Source organism: Photinus pyralis, unplaced genomic scaffold (assembly GCF_008802855.1).
Source record: "Photinus pyralis isolate 1611_PpyrPB1 unplaced genomic scaffold, Ppyr1.3 Ppyr1.4_LG1, whole genome shotgun sequence".
Taxonomy (NCBI): Eukaryota; Metazoa; Arthropoda; class Insecta; order Coleoptera; family Lampyridae; genus Photinus; species Photinus pyralis.
In genome coordinates, this window is record NW_022170249.1 from 30,325,879 (window position 1) to 30,342,400 (window position 16,522).

The 16,522-nt window shown below is 35.8% G+C and overlaps 1 protein-coding gene across 3 annotated transcripts in view; it reads right to left on the reverse strand.

Moving 5' to 3' along the window:
* The window catches only part of LOC116173574 (sodium-dependent neutral amino acid transporter B(0)AT3), a 46,015-nt gene extending 30,274 nt beyond the window's left edge, over nucleotides 1–15,741 (reverse strand). For 2 of the 3 annotated variants that reach the window (XR_004145955.1, XM_031491124.1), the window contains exon 1: nucleotides 14,872–15,738. Coding sequence is in view for 2 of the 3 variants with exons in the window: in XM_031491124.1 (XP_031346984.1) it covers nucleotides 14,872–15,151 (280 nt within the window). In the remaining variant the exon portion in view is untranslated. Of the gene's footprint in view, nucleotides 1–14,871 lie in introns of all 3 variants that reach the window. The other variant, XM_031491140.1, reaches the window with a different exon arrangement.
* Nucleotides 15,742–16,522: the final 781 nt, after the last annotated feature.

The following is a 16,522-nucleotide window of genomic DNA, read 5'->3' on the forward strand; positions in this document are numbered from 1 at the left end:
TTCCACAAAAATAAAAAAAAATGCGCTATTGTGGCCACTTTGTCCGTCCGTCCGTCCGTCCGCTCGTTTTGCGACGCTACTAGTTCTTTATCTTAAGAGCTATTGTTCTACTTTTTTCGCTATTTGGTTCGTTATGGTGTCGAGTCTTGTACCAAGGAAGGAATTTTTTCTGTACCGCTTACAAAAAAAGTTATTGTAAAAAAAACAAAAAACCGTTTTTTACATGTTCCATAATTTTACACTTTTGCCGTTTATTAACGATCCTAGAGATCGTTTATAATTTTGCATTGCTATCTGTCGTCTGCCTGTTGGTCTGTCCGTCTGATCCTTTGTCTGTCTGTCCATCTATCTGTCCGTGTGAACGATAACTTTGTTTAGAAATGTTCGATCCCTTTTACATCTCCGTTAGTTATGAACTGAATTGCATGAAATTCAATATGGGCATAGCTTTAGCCATATAATACGCAACGCCAAAAGTTGAATCGAATCGATTCAAAATTCACAGTGCCCTTTTCGCATCTCGACCATTTATAAACCGAATTGCAAAATTTTTTACTTATAAAAGCATTTGAATGAAATTTGATACATAGGCACTTGGAATAAAGGAAAATCAAACGCCAATTTCAAAATTTGGTTTTGCGCATGCGCAGTGCCAACTTTTTTATTTATGGAAGAATTTAAACGAAATTTGATACATAGGCACTTGGGATAAAGGAAAATCAAACGCCAATTTCAAAATTTGGTTTTGCGCATGCGCAGTGCCAACTGTTTTATTTATGGAAGAATTTAAATGAAATGTGATACATAGGCACTTGGAATAAAGGAAAATCTAGCGCCAGTTTCAAAATTTTATTTTGCGCATGCGCAGTGCCAACTTTTTTATCTATGGAAGCATTTAAGTGAAATTTGATATTTAGGCGCTTGGAACAAAGGAAAATCTAACATTAGTTTCAAAATTTAGGTTTGCGCATGCGCAGTTCCAACTTTCTTATTTAGAAAAGCATTGAAATGAAATTCTTCTCATAAACTGACATTGAAGTAGCACGACAAAAATGGATTGCCCATGTGCAACGCTATCTTTCATATTTGTGGCCGGATTTTTACGATTTTATAGAAGTTGCATCTTACAAATGGGAAATGAATGCAAGTGGAAATGCGCTTTATGTAAATCGTTTACGATTACTTTTTAACTTGTTTTAAATTATTACATGTTTTGCCAGGTTTATATGAACTCAACAGAACCCTACCTCAAAATAAAACTGTGAAGGATCTTTTTGTGAATGCCTGTTTACTTTCAAAAATGTTCGTAGGAAATGTATAGTATGTAACGCATTTAATAAACGTCTCTAGACAGTCATCGTTATTAAACACTATAAAACTCGTGTCTAAAGTGTCGTTTATAAAACTTGGTACATAGTATACTATAGATAGAGTAATAGTGACTGTAACCTTAAACCATTCATAAAGCGGCTGCAATTAGAAAATCTAATTTTCCAATTATTTCGCCTACTTTGCACGTGTATCGAAGCGTATAAAATTCGCACACATAAATTTCCTTGAAGTTCATAAATTGTAAAACTAAAAATAGTATCCTATTATACCAATTTTAACGTAGGTAAAGTTATGGAAGTAAGTTATTTACAAATTGTACAAATTTGCATAACATTTTACGACAGCTAGATGCAGTTTTGCTAAGAAACGTTAGTACGTGTCGTGCTAATGAAGGAAAATTAAGAGATTAGGAGAAATACATTGAGCAAGAGGTATTATAGTTTTGAACCAGAAAAAGACTTATTTCATGTGAATAGATTTACACCTGTCATATTACCATTTTTGTTCAGGCTCATATTTTGGTTATTAAACACAAACTTTGACATTACATTATACATACAGTCGTGATAATGCTGTTCATTTCCGATGAAAAATCTTGTTCTTTATCCAATTTACAGAAACTTGGTACATTTAGATAGGTAGATAATGTTAAAATGGGAAAAATCTTCCCTACACTAACCCAAAAATTGGGCACTTTTAGGTGGTTTAGGGACGTTCTAACGAGATACAAAAAACTGTCCTCTCTTTATGAGGCTAAAATCTCAAGAGAAATTAAATGGTGAAAACCATAACTTAATCTATCAAGCCGTTTTCAGACTACGATGGGTTTTTGGAAAGAAATTCGAATGGAACTCTTTTCTTTCTTGTATTGGGTCACCACAGCTTGGTCTTAATAAAAAGCTTCTCCTAAAAGTAGATTAACCTTATATCCTCAACTTTTTGATAACCCTTGTTTTATTGATCCCAGAGAGAAAGGCGCGCTAGAGCTACATTTACTATTTTTTCTACATTCGTGGTATAGCTACATGGATCAGTTGACCGCAGCCGATCGATTGGTCAACGGTTTTTCGTGTATTAAACTCAATCTTCTGCTTTCTTCTACAACCAGAAGTACTTCCTCTTGTTGAAATGATGCTAACGTTGTCAAACCTTCCCTCCGGAAACGTAAATTTTATACCACCTTACGTAAATCTAGGGATAGCGGTTTTCGAATAGTAATGCTGTCTTTTATTACGAATTTACTCATATTTCTTTTAAATAGCCCCCGTTGTATTAAGAAAAGAACGGTACGCGCATTAAGGATAATATGACAGTACAAATTTACATTGCTGTTGGACCTTTATGTACTAGTTACCACCATAAGTATACAGATCAATAATTTTTAATGAGTATAGTAGAAGTTCATAGAGTACGTGTTTGGCAATGGCCAAGTGGATTGGGGTTGAATAGCCAAAGGTACCTCGGCTAATATTTAAATCCTTCGTAACCATCATTAAACGTTTAAATTTCATGTAGTGGTGTTCCAATCATTATACATTACGCTACCCTGCATGTCAAACAGCCATCCCGTTTGTTATTTTTAAATGGCAAGACGTGTGATTTTCTAATGGACATCCGAATAAAAACCTTTTTTTAGAACCTTTGTAAGAAACCTCTCAACTCCATTCTCTGAAAATAGCTATATAAGTGCTAAAATGCGTAAACATATTTTCGTACCCGCTGCTATTAAAAGCTTTGATATTGATACGCCCACGCGAGAGCGATACATTGTCTTGAAATCGATCTTTTAACGTCTTCTTTGCGTTTGAAATGCAAAGAGATGACGGTAAATATTGTGCATACAAGTTCGATTACAAAAAGCCTTCAAGTTTACATTTTCTATTATCGGGAAAATTGAATGCGCAGCCTTGACGGCATCTCATTTAAGGGCAAGCAGCGGTAGCTGTAAAAGTACAAGGCAACGATTGATTTTCAGTAGTTGCAAATGTGCAGAATGATCTTTTGTACACATAATGAAAGCAATATTTCATTTCAGTCGAATAGCTCCATCAATGAAAAATGTGAATACACTTTTTTTCAAAGTGGTGATTAATGATACCACGCGAAACGTTGCATTTCTATGTAGATTAATATCGTCAGTAAATGCACCCTGAATGTTAATCTTTTATTCCGGCTGTTCCGAGTAAGAAATTCAAATCTCAGTAAGCTTGAAAGCTTCCATAAATCAACCATAATATTTATTTGCTTGTTTTTATATTGACTACCATGTTCTTCCTCCCTTATAAATATAAATACAGGGTGCCCATCAGCACATTATATATGGAATATAGTCGGTATCTCGGTAAATAACGACTGTATACAACATTCTTCTATATAAAAGTTGTTTAATATTTGTTTCCCATAATAAGGCAATATTCAGTTTTTATTTCTGAAAACAAATGAGTAGCGAAAATCAACTTAAATTTTTTAAATAGTATTGTACCCTTTCATTAGGCTCATTTGATAGAGATTTTTTTTATTTTTTCGATGACGTAACATTTTAGTACCCTTATACATAAAAAAATTTTCAAACAATTTCAAAACACTATTAAATAATTACATTAATAACGGTAATCTAGTTATCCTACATAAAAATAAAACAAATGAACGTGTACGTTTCTTTTTAAACCTTGAAGATAAGACATAATTAGCAATAAAATGATTTTCGCCGCAATGAATGTTCAAAATACTCGCCATTAACTGCAAGGCAGTGGCCTAACATATCACGAAGAGTTTGAAATGAATGTCTGAGTATTCTGGGAGAAGAGGCTGCAGCAAATATAGCTAATTTCATTTTTTTGTATTACAAAACTAAAATAAATTGGTTTTTAAATACGGAGGATTAGAGATCTTTTTATTTGGTATCGCGAACGAACACCTTTTTTTATAGAATCGCAAAGGACATTTTGCGTTCAACAGAAAGGATATTCTAGAGCTGATATAAAAGACGCGTATCTCCTCCCGCACAGATTGGTTACATTTGATTAGCGCACGGGTGATTGATTTAGAAGACTATCACATACATAAACACATAGCGAGTACTTAATGGCTGTTATTGTTTAATAAATCAATCGCCTAGTTTTTTGACAATTACCTCCACTAGCGAGCTTGGCAACTTGTCTGTTTTACGTTCGCCTATACACGAAAAAATGTGTTTTGTTTATATTTATATCACCATTACCTTTGTTTACTTTCACTGTCGTTATAAACCTTTATAACAAGGTGATGGTAATGATAATGGACACTTGCAATATCTGTTAAATGGCGCCAAGCGCAGAATAATGCCAATGTCGCGTACGCGCGGGATTTAAAATAACTTTCTTTGCGTTTATTTTTCACATGGCAGTGTACGTTATTATGTAGTTAATGTTAAAAAATATGGCATGCTCTAAATAGTCACTTCAAAAATCAGCCCATCTGTTTCGTTGCTCGTTAACACTCAGTTAAGTAATACTTATCCGATTTACGATTTCGTCTGTAGACATTTGCGGGTTCTGGTTTAAATGAAGTACGTGGAGGTATATATAACTGGCAACACAATGTATAAAAAAATTGTTTCTCCGAAACACCAACTCGAGGTTTCCATTTATTTTTAGTTAAGTAATAGCGGTTAAGTAAAATGTATTTTTTGTGGTAAAGTAACCACGCGAAGGGCAGCTTTAAGAATGGCGTCAACACAATTTATTTCGATTCTGTAGGTGAATTATAGGCATTAGCTTACGTTTCGGCACCTTGAACAAAAACAGAAAATGTACAAACGTAACTTGGAATTTATTTTCGCAAATTTCAGTGTTTGATAACAGCGTTGTCGCTGTTTTTCTCATTTTCCAGATTTGTTGCATGTTAAATATAGTGCTTTAGACAATGTCAAAATGTATACAATTCAATTGCTTTTTAGGGAAATTTTTGCGAAATCGTTTTGTCCGCCCGTCTGTTCCTCGTCTAACTCAAGAACAAAAGGGTAAACCTTTGCCAATTAACTTCTACAAGTTTAAGGATCAGCGCTATTGAATATGAGCCGGATTAAAAGTCGAGTTTTCGAATAGGATTTTGAGTGTCAAAAAACTCCCTTACTGAAAACCGCGAGGAAAACCGTATGCAATTCTTATCTTGCTAAATGTTTGGTTACCTTCTAATTTTTAGAGCGTCTACGTCATAACGCTCATTTTTGGCGCTTTTTTGAAAAAAAATTAGCGCTTATATATTCACTTTGGCTGTTCGGTCGATTGGGCAGTCGGCTGCAATAGTGTTTTAAGTATAAACTCTCGAAAGAATCATAGTATAATGATCGGGTTTGAAGCATTAGCTTTGTGTCACACACCCAGTAGCTCGTGTGTTATATTTATTTGATTTAGTTAAATGTAACACTACTTATAGTAGGTAAATGATAACGGATGCGGAAATCAAATCCGTACGTTTGCCCATCTTACTTTATACCAGCATATGCATAAACTGTGAATATACAGGGTGAACTTCTTTGTGTATAGAGCTACACGAAATCCTGAAATTCAAATTCCCTCCCATATACTCCTAACCCAACTACTTGTCGAAGACTACCCTAGGAACTCCTTGACAACGCTCCTTACACGCAAACCATACTAAAAATCAAAAAGAAACAATTACTGCCTCCCTTTTCTTTCTCTTCAGATAAAAACGCGCGTACCGGAATCCATCTGCAACCACCAATTCAACACCGACCAACTCCGCCCCTATGACGACCACCCACAACGCACCAAGGACAAGAGCTGATAACTGCGCAATATCGCATAGACCAAGATAGACAATTACTGTTGCATTGTACATATCATAAATCATTTACTAACCAAGGACTGAAAAGTCCTTAGCAGTCCGCCATTCGTTCATCACTAACACCATTGTTGTTTCATATAAATTGTAATAAACGTTTTTTAATTAATTGATTGAAAGGAAAGGCAAGCTCAACTACTGCTTCGCTCACTTGTCTAATCTCTTCTGCCGCCCTTGTTCGAAACATTTTTAAACTCATCTATTGGATGTATGCAAGCGCCTCCGTCGCTTTCCTCTTCACTTCCTCCACGTCAACGAAACGCTTTCCCTTCAGGTTCCTCTTCATTCGTGGGAATAAAAAAAGTCACTCGGAGCCATGTCGGGTGAATAGGGTGGGTGGGGAAAGACAGCCATTCCGTTTCTTGCCTTGAAAGTGGTCACTGAGATGGCGATGTGAGCTGGGGCATTCTGGTGGTGGAAAAACCAATCATCAGATTGCCACATTTCGGACCTTTTTCACTTCACACTGTTGCGCAACCTCTGGAGAACCTCCTAGTAGGAAACATGGTTGACGGTCTGAACTGTTGGAACGAATTCCGAGTACACTATCCTTTTTGCATCGAAAAAAATTGCATTTATCATATATTTCAACCATTTACCACTACATTGTATAAAAAAGATACCTAACGAATAAACCAAAGCGGAGTGTAGGTAATGCAAAGCTGCTGTGAGAAGCATAATTAAGGACGCTCGCTCATACAACAAATATCCAATATGGCGCCCATACCTAAGAGATATGGGAGTAGTATACATCTAGTATCTAGTGTGTTTAGGAAATGCCGATACCAGATACATATAGATTCGCCGAAAAAAAAGTTGCCATAGGAGGTGCTAACGGGAATCGTCTATTTACAACCGTTAGCACCTCCTATGGCTAGGGAAAATGAAAACAAAATTTGACATTTTCAGTTTTTTTGTGATATTTCAGTTATTTTCAAAAATTTCAAATGCATTTTTTTAGGCACCTTTGCCCCCATTTAACCTGCTCTGTATTTCTCACGGAAATCCCAATGGTGGGCCACGAATTTGAACCATCACTGCAGCTATTTTGTACGAAAATAACATACGTGCCTACCTCGGTGCCTACCTAATAAATCGAGAAAGTATTTTATTGGTCCAATTTGTTCGACACGTGGCAAAACACAAAGCTTTATTAGTTTGACAGTTACTAGACATTATATTTTGGCCATCAGTTTGACTAAGGGACCACGCACACCTTTTATTATTAATTTTTGATTTATAACTTGGTCTATTGGACCTTGGCCAAATATACTATGTAAATTGTGTTTTAATAAGTCGCGTGGAAGTGACGTGTTTATGCATCTAACGTAAAGATATAATGTCACGATATGTTTTTTAATACTAAAAATGATCTTGTTTATGAATTATGAGCATATGACGCACAGAATACGTAAAAATTTGGATTCATTCCATAGTGACATCATGTCAAGCCCACTATATGCACACTTGAGCGGTCTTAATCTTAAGAAATAAAGAATAGGCACGTACCGCAATCAATGAAATCGACGTCATACTCCATTCGAAGGCGTATTATGAAAATGGAGTTAAATTTAGAAACAGTATTTATAGGTTAAAATCATTTTTGAGGTTTCCCAGAATAGAATGTCAGGCAAACTGTGGGTGTCTCGATTGCCGTGGGATTACAACGTCTGAGTACCATTTCCTAAGACCCAGAAAGTCATAACAACTCATACGCCAACGACGAATTTTATATGAGAAAGCTTTTTTAGGATTTTCAAACAGTTGCGAGTTTTCTCTTCGTCGCAATAAATTATTCGGCATTCCGTGTTTATTATAGGGGGTGGATTTATGAAATGGTATGTTTAAAGAATTTTTTAATTCCCAGACACGAGCTTTCTGTCGTCGTTTACATTGACATAAATAAGAATTTCGAGGAGAGGATGAAAATTCCAACTTGATGAAATGGTGTAGGTATTTCTACGTTAATCCACGAAATGAAAACTTTAGGTTTACATAAAACTGAAAGGAAATGTAAAACGAGCAGACGTGTAGCTTTTCACGAGTCAGGTCAATTAAAAACGGTTATTCACACACAGAAGAGAATGGCGACCGTACCTACAGAAACCACTAGACTAGAGCAAAGAACCGTACGTAATAGCATTTGCCAAAATTTTAAATTGTTCAAAATGCAAATTTAATGTTTTATAATTATATAGATCCACCGAGTCCAGCAATTAATTTTGCACGAAACCATTCATTATTTTTTTTCGTGCTTGTAATTGATCTTCAAAACCGTTAGAATGGACAAAAAATGGACCGTCTTTAGATAATTACATATTTCACAATAATTGATTTTTAACAATTTTTTATTGTTTGCAATTCCACTACACGCTATTCTAAGTGGTGTTGAGGTGGTCATCAAACATGACGTGTTCAAATTTCAATTATGCGGCAATTGAAAATGTTGCGACGAGCCAAGACTGCCCTGTCAAAGGCTAAAGAAGCGAGCTGTAAGAATAGGAGCCTTCAACTTCGGGAGCCTGACAAGAAGAGGAAGCCAACTTAATGACCCGAAGAAAGATCGACATGCTGTGTATTCATCAAACAGGGTGGAGAGAAGACGAAACTAGGAAAAATGATGGTGTGGGAATCATAGTTAGCAAAACGTGGCAGAAACATATTCTATTCTATTCACAAGGGAGCCCGACCAGGCAGCACTCGGTCAGGCCAAAGGCAGATTGTGCAAACATGCTCGGTAGTTCACCTGCCTCGCCACAGAACCTGCACGTGTGATGCAGGTGATCGTTGGGATAAGAAGTTTTATTGTTAGACGAAATTTAATTAATGCGCATGTGTTTTCGCCGATAAGCGGTTTCAGGTGTTACGAAGACATGCGCATTTCATGTTATATGTGGGTACGTTAGACGCTTTCCATGGAAGCAGGCGTGATTGAAATATTGTTTTGATTGGCGATTTATTTAAAAATTGAAAAAGAAGGAGTTTGTGTTATGGTGTAAGTGGTTAAATACTGGAGACAACGAAAAGACAGGGCTTTTTTGTACGTTTTTTCGCGAAGGTTTTTTAAGAAACGTTCGGTGAGTTATCACCGCTATTATCCCATAACGTGATTAATACATCATGTTACTTTAGTAGTTGGTATTTGATACGAGTAGAAACATTTTTTCACGAAATCGAACTGTGGTTGATCTCGAATCTCATCTTTATGCTGGCATATCCCGTATGAGGGACAACATGTCTGTCCCAGGGGTGAGGCACTGCTAACCAACACTTGAATCTATGTGCAATATGAGCTGCCCTCACCAATCTCCTCTTATTAAACGTTGAATCTGCCCTTCAAGGTCATGTAATTTTCCATGTTTCTTTTCACAAAACGGTTTTATTGCACCAAAGGTAAGTCACTTCTTGTACAGATACTTTGTTTTGTAAGCTGCATGTACCCCAAACACCATTACAGTGTTTTATTTTGCGTTCCTTCCCTACTGTACTTCAGTTCACAGCGTTGTTACAAGTTTTAGAAGCCTCCCTGTCACAGACATTTTAATCAAGTGTATCTATTTGATTTCGAATTTAATCGGAATCCATTTACTTTTCGGTTTCCGGTGACCATTTTCCTATGTTACCGTGTTGATTTTATTTCCCTGGCAATGTAGTGTGAATTAGCGTAGAACCTGTGGATACACTACCGTTTGGTCTTCAGAGTTCGTGTTTGATAACACCACAACATTAGTTACCTACTTATATTCCAAAACCGTCACATTCCTTTGAAGGTAAAACAATTTTTAGTAGGTAGTCACTCAGTTTTAGTTATGGTCATGTACGCCATGTGCAAATGCAAATTTGAATAAAAAGTTGTATTTTTTTCAAAATGTGGCGAAAGCAAAATAATATAGAAACCTAGCGGAGTAGGAAATGATTTATTCTTGTTTAAGTTGGATAAAATCTATACAAAACAGGCCAAAGTAAATGTTATTCCAAAACAAACTCATATTTGCAGCTGATGTTGGCACGTTTGAAGTAATAATTGTCGATAACATGCTAATTTGTAAAATTTACGTCATAACGGTTTTAAAATAAAGTTACAAAAATACAAAGGAATCTATATCAACACATTAATGACTGCAATAAACGCAAATGAAGTTCAAATAGGCGTAATGTAATTAAAATATGTAGAGATGTACATGTAGAGGATCCTACAAATAGTTCAAGAATGTCTAAAACTATTAAACAGAATATTTAAAAAAATTTAAAATCTCTGCTTTGCCGGTGTAGCAAATTTTATAGGTGTGCCGCTTCATAAAAATAGAGAACGGAACTACAATGCAAGAAAATAAAGCGTGTTAAGAGAAGAACGTGTGTTCAAACAGATAAGAGTAGAAACCCTACAGTGTTGCTGGTTCTAAAAACCGTCGTGACGGAGAATGAGGGACGGTGTTTTTGCTATACCTTCGCATCTATAAAAAAAGAGAGTGGACGCTTGATTTTCGTTGGGGTCGTTTCATCATTTGAGCACGAGTACATAAGTAAAAATTGGGTGGGACATTCTCCGCTAAACTTTCGGAGCGAATCTATGCAGGTCGAACACGCCATTTTTCGATTACGTATTGCATTCTGCGAAACTTTCGAGGCAACATAAGCGCAGAACGCGTAACACGAAATTCTTCGCCAAGCTTTTAAGGCGAACCATGTTAGTTGTATGCGCCATTTTTGAGATCGCGTGAAGATTCGTTTTCAAGTGAAAGAACTGAAAAGCCGTATAACCGTAGTCGAGACCGCAGTATATAAAAGGATCGTTAGCCGCATAACCGAAAAATTGTGCTTTCTAATTATTGTGAGGGATATGTTTTAAATTCGTGACGAATTGTCATTACAAGTATGTTAATAATAATTAATAAGTAACCGAAACGTAATTACGTAGCGGAGTCGACCGGTCGGCTGATATAACTTTCAACCGTGAATGGTACGAAGTGTTACTTCTTAAAGCGTAAACGTACAAATTCGTTTCGTAGTATTATCGTATTAACGTGCTCTCATTTAAATAAATTGTTAGGTACCACGAAAGTGTTGAGATCCAAGGTGCAAAACGTTTCATTGTGCTATATGTGGAGTGGATAGTTACGTTAAAAAACCAGTTTATCGATCAAATGTGTGCACCTACTTTTTTATACGAGGTGCTAATAAGAGTTTGAATTAAGTGGAAACCGATAGGCTAAAGACAATTAATTCCTGTTTTATTAATTACGAATTATTAAAAATGTAGGTAATTAATTAAGCTGGAAATGTGATCACGATATAGGAATTTAAACTTTATTTTGTATTAGTTACATGAAGTACATCATAGTGTAAGAATTACACTACTTACATTATGAGTACATCAATATTTTAAATCACCAAAAAGTGTAGAGAAAACCGTGGTTGGAACGAGACTATTTTCAACAATATATTCAAACAAGTCAATTTATATGAGTATTTATGTGAAAGTAATGAAACCAGAGCATAAGGTTTTAATTTTCCGATTATAAGTGGGGATAAAGAACTAACTTTCCGTAAAATCATGAAAATTTATTTATTACTAAAATTTTGCGCTACTGAGTACTGACCTTCACAGTCATAAAAGTAACTTTTCTCCTCGCTTTCCCTCGATGTTTCCATAAATGTTGTAAAAAAAAATCATTATATGTAAAGGTGCTCTGTATTAACAACATTAATATCAACTTAACGTAAATGATATTATTCAATTATCAAAACAAGTTAAAAGGTTTTCTCCCTAAGGCGAGTAACTTCAAGGCATTTTCCATGAATTGAGCAGTACTTCTCAAAAGTAGCTATGTGCGCTGTTTTTCTTGTACTAGAGGCTAATGTGGTTAAAATTTCAAACATATAAATAAGGAAGTTGTCACTGACTGCGCATGCGCACATCTAATGTTTGCAATATCTGATATGTTTGCCTTTAACGACAGAAGCATCTGTGATTAAAATTTCAAAAAGATATCCTCGAAGATATCTCGATAAATAAGACAGTGGATATTGCGCATCCTGCGCATGCGCATATTAATCTGATGCTTACAATATGCTATACGTTTGCTTTTCCTAAAAGCATCTTGATTGCGTGTCGTAATTTTATTATGCTAATAATATAATATAGGATCCGTATTATATAACAAAGACATGCTCTTTACTATAATCGAATGGATACGAATATGTTGACGTACCTTACGTTTTGCAAGAAGCATAATTTATTTTTGGTCACTGGAATTAATTGGAATTCTTTTTGGAAGTTACTGGAATTCAATGGAATTCTTTGTAATTCATTGGAATTCTTTAGAATTCAATGGAATTCTTTGGAAGTCACTGGATATCTTTGGAAGTCAATGGAATTTTTTGGAATTCTATGGAATTCTTTTGCAGTTTAGGCAGTTTTTTGAAAGTCTCATGGAATTTTTTTGAAATTCTGGAATTATTTTGCACTTTTGGAATTCTGGTGTACACGTTTTTGCTCAGTGGTTTACCCCTCGGCAATGGCAGGATTTCCTGGAATAGTGTGGATGGAATGGGATCTGTATACATAAGGCTTTCTCAAACTTCACTAAGGGTGAAATCACTGTGACTAAGTCTAAAAGTGGCCGGCTACGTGTATGGTGACCAAAGAAATGTGAAAACAGTTGTCATCAGTTTTATTGCGAAAACGTCCAAATGCACCATCTCAATGGCTAAAAAGATATTTTCATGTCTTTTTACTGGCCACGTGTATTGTAACGAAACGATCGTTTTCCTATTAGTGATCTCGATGTCCGTTTTCGTAATAGAGAGGAGGCCAGTCTGAACGTACAATATTGTTACCTACATCGAACTACTCCCCTCACCTTCAAAGCATTGAATTTCAACCTCCCACTTGCGATATATAATTGGAAAGCTCCTAAAAAGTGTTTTCATTGAGATTTATTTTATTTCATTTCATTTATTTAACAAATATGCATATTTTATAGATTATTAACGAGCTCCTAGCGTGTTTATAATTTTGCGGTGTCTGTCCGTCTGTCCGTCCGCCCGTTACCACGATATCTCGATAACGAATGGGCTGAATGAAATTTTGTAGGTGGATATCAAATTTCGTGAATTGGCAATGTATCCCAAAAAATAAGGAAGGCCCTTTTGACATCTCTGTGAGTTATGAACCGAATTGCATGAAATTCAATATGGACATAGCTTTGGCCATACAATACGCAATTCCAAAAGTTGAGCCTAATCGATCAACATTCACAGTGCACTTTTCGCATCTCGACCATTTACAAGCCGGATTGCAAACTTCCTTATTTATGAAAGCATTTAAATGAAATTTGATACATAGCCATTTGGAATAAAAGCAAATGTAACGCCAGTTTCAAAATTTGGTTTTGCGCATGCGCAGTGCCAACTTTCTTATTTATGGAAGGATTTAAATGAAATTTTATACATAGCCATTTGGAATAAAAGCAAAACTAACACCAAGTTCAAAACTTGGTTTTGCACATGCTATAGCCATACCCAGGAGCTCGTTTTCTATATTTGTTTACACGTTTATTACATTTAGTAATGAAATCCCAAAAGGAAATGTTCTTTGATATTTTGCCATTTACTGAATTACTAATTGAATTAAATAAATGCGAACATAAATATGTAGTAATTTATACTTTTTCTTAAACGGTCTTATTCAAAAGCATTTTTTATGGTAGCAAAGAAAAGCACTTTTGAAGAAGTTATCAATGAAATTCCAATTCAATGGTGTGGTGGTGAGGAGGACGACTCGAATAATAATGAAACTTTTCGTTGGGATGGTGAAATTAAATAGAATTCTGGTGGAATTAAACGGAATGATGGCAAGAATAAACCAAATTGAGGTAGTATGATGAGAAATTGGGGTGGAATTATACGGGGTTGTATTGAATTCTGCGATGAATTACATTGTGGCGTGTGTAGATGGTGCTCCTCTTGTATTTCGGGAAAACTACTGCAACCACACGAGTCGTTTGTCTAATTTCCGATGGAAAATTAATATTGATTACACCAAATGAATACCATCTACGTTTCCATTTAATATTAAATTTGTAAATGGTGCTCTCTCCAATCTATTAATTGTAAAATAACTATAATTTCCAGTACATTATTTCATAAAAATGAGACTCGTATGTTCGCGTGGCTGCAAAAAATTAGGATAATTGAGGTGCCGCACAAAAATGCTAATTGATTCTAATGTAGGTGATGACAATACCCTGCTACAAAATCCCGTTTCACTAATTTTCATTTCAAAGTTCAATCTGGCTTTGGTAGTAAACAGAAAGTATATAATTAGCATTCATTTACCTTTTGTTAACATTACTTTGTACGGATTCGGCTAATGTCTGGGTGCTAATACGCACTTGTGCTAAGACGTGGTTAATTATCGGGTACAGTAGGTAATTTGACTGTGAGTCACCTCTTAGGTTTCGCCCTAAATATTCCACCTCACTCTTTTGTCAATATTTCACGGTATTCTAATCAGAAATTTGCTTTTTTAGATTGATTTATTCGAGATTTGGATTACATCACATATTGTGGTCATAAATGCCGGGCGTTTATACATTTTATTTTAAAAAACGGCGAAATCAAGGACAGTTACGTGTGTGCGTTTTAACGTAACACAAAACGAGGGTACGTTAACATATCGATTCAGCTTACCTCCTCCGTTTTGTTGGCAAAGATAAGGAAACCTCCAAATATTTCCCAAACCAACCGAGTATCCTATAATTGATAGGAAGAACTGCATTTTTCCGGACCATGCTGCCCGATCAGGATCTTGGTCGGCCGCACCGCTCCCACGAGAGATAATTGATCCTCGAGGTCCTTGTAGTACTATGGTAACACCGGGACGTCCGCCGTCAGGACCTTGGCGCGTATTGTTTAATGGCGCGAGTTCGTGTCCATTTTTCGTGATCTCCGTCGATTTCGCGTTTGCCATTTTCACGGTTGAGGTACAGAAATTTGTTGTATGGGAATGTTCGCAGAGCAATTAAATACGTACGCGTTATTTATAAATAACTCCGAAATTTTACATATGTCGTTCGTATACGTATTTTTAGTACGAAAACGATTTATTAACGTTTAAGAATTAGGCTGAGGTACAAGTGGACTGAAGACGCTCGACTTTATATAGGAAAATAGAACAAATCTTGAGCTTTGGCTTTATTCTCACAACATTTATATAAATACGAATATTTTTTGATATCGATTTAATATTTAACCCATATTTATAATTTGAGGGTTACGCGCAACCGAAACGGAGCGGAACACATAGTTCAAACGTTAAATTACAACAAATCACACATATCAATTAAATTATACGTTTAAATTAATCCTCGTTTCTTTTCTGTGTCCCAAGATCGATATTAGCATGTGCGATTTTCAGCCTTAGAGGATTTCCTCGACGCCGCACACATTCAACGCGGAACACGTTCAGAATACTGAACGAAGTAAATCTATTCAGCAGAAGGGGAGTCAAAATAGATCGTTCATATTGGTTTTCAGACGAAGCTGAAAGAGCTTTCGCGAGGAAAGCAGTTTTGATTTCCTCGAGCTTTTCCCACAAAATTGCGCATTCGCACTGTCGGTCCGTGCCGGTGTTAACATTGGTCGTGTTGAGCTTCACGTAACTAACTAATTCATACGTTAACTCCCAAAGTAATATGCTCCAGCTGACCTTTAAGTTTCATAATAGATGTCGAAAAGCTTTCCAGTAATTTGGAACGCCTGACAAGTGTTAGTGGAAAATTTTCACTTCCATATAATCCAGATAGCCCTTCGTAAATATTTAACGCTGAATTTTTTCCATTTAGGAAAATTTTGCACTAGCCAAAGCGTAGATTCTTACACTATGGCCAACGTAAGTAATGGAGTACATTTTACCCAAACTTTTTCATCTCTCGAAAGCAATAAAACCAAAGCTGGTGACCTACAACCGGAGGTTTCACAGCTGTGCATTCCCAGCAGAGCAACTTTCTTTTCATTTCATATACATGCACTACTTGTTATTTGTGTTGTATTGGTGGATAATGCATCAAGAAGAATGTGAAGTAAGAGTAGCGTATGAAATTGCAATTTTACTCGAATTGACCGAATCCCGACTGCGGCACTAAGGGCCCCGATTAGAATCCGCGTTCGGACATAGATATTTGTCTGTATAGTGGGTTGGCTTGGGTGGCTGAAACCCCGCTCACTTAAAAATAATGACAAAAAATAAGTAAAATAAATAAAATAAATAAAATAAATAAAATAAATAAAATAAATAAAATAAATAAAATAAATAAAATAAATAAAATAAATAAAATAAATA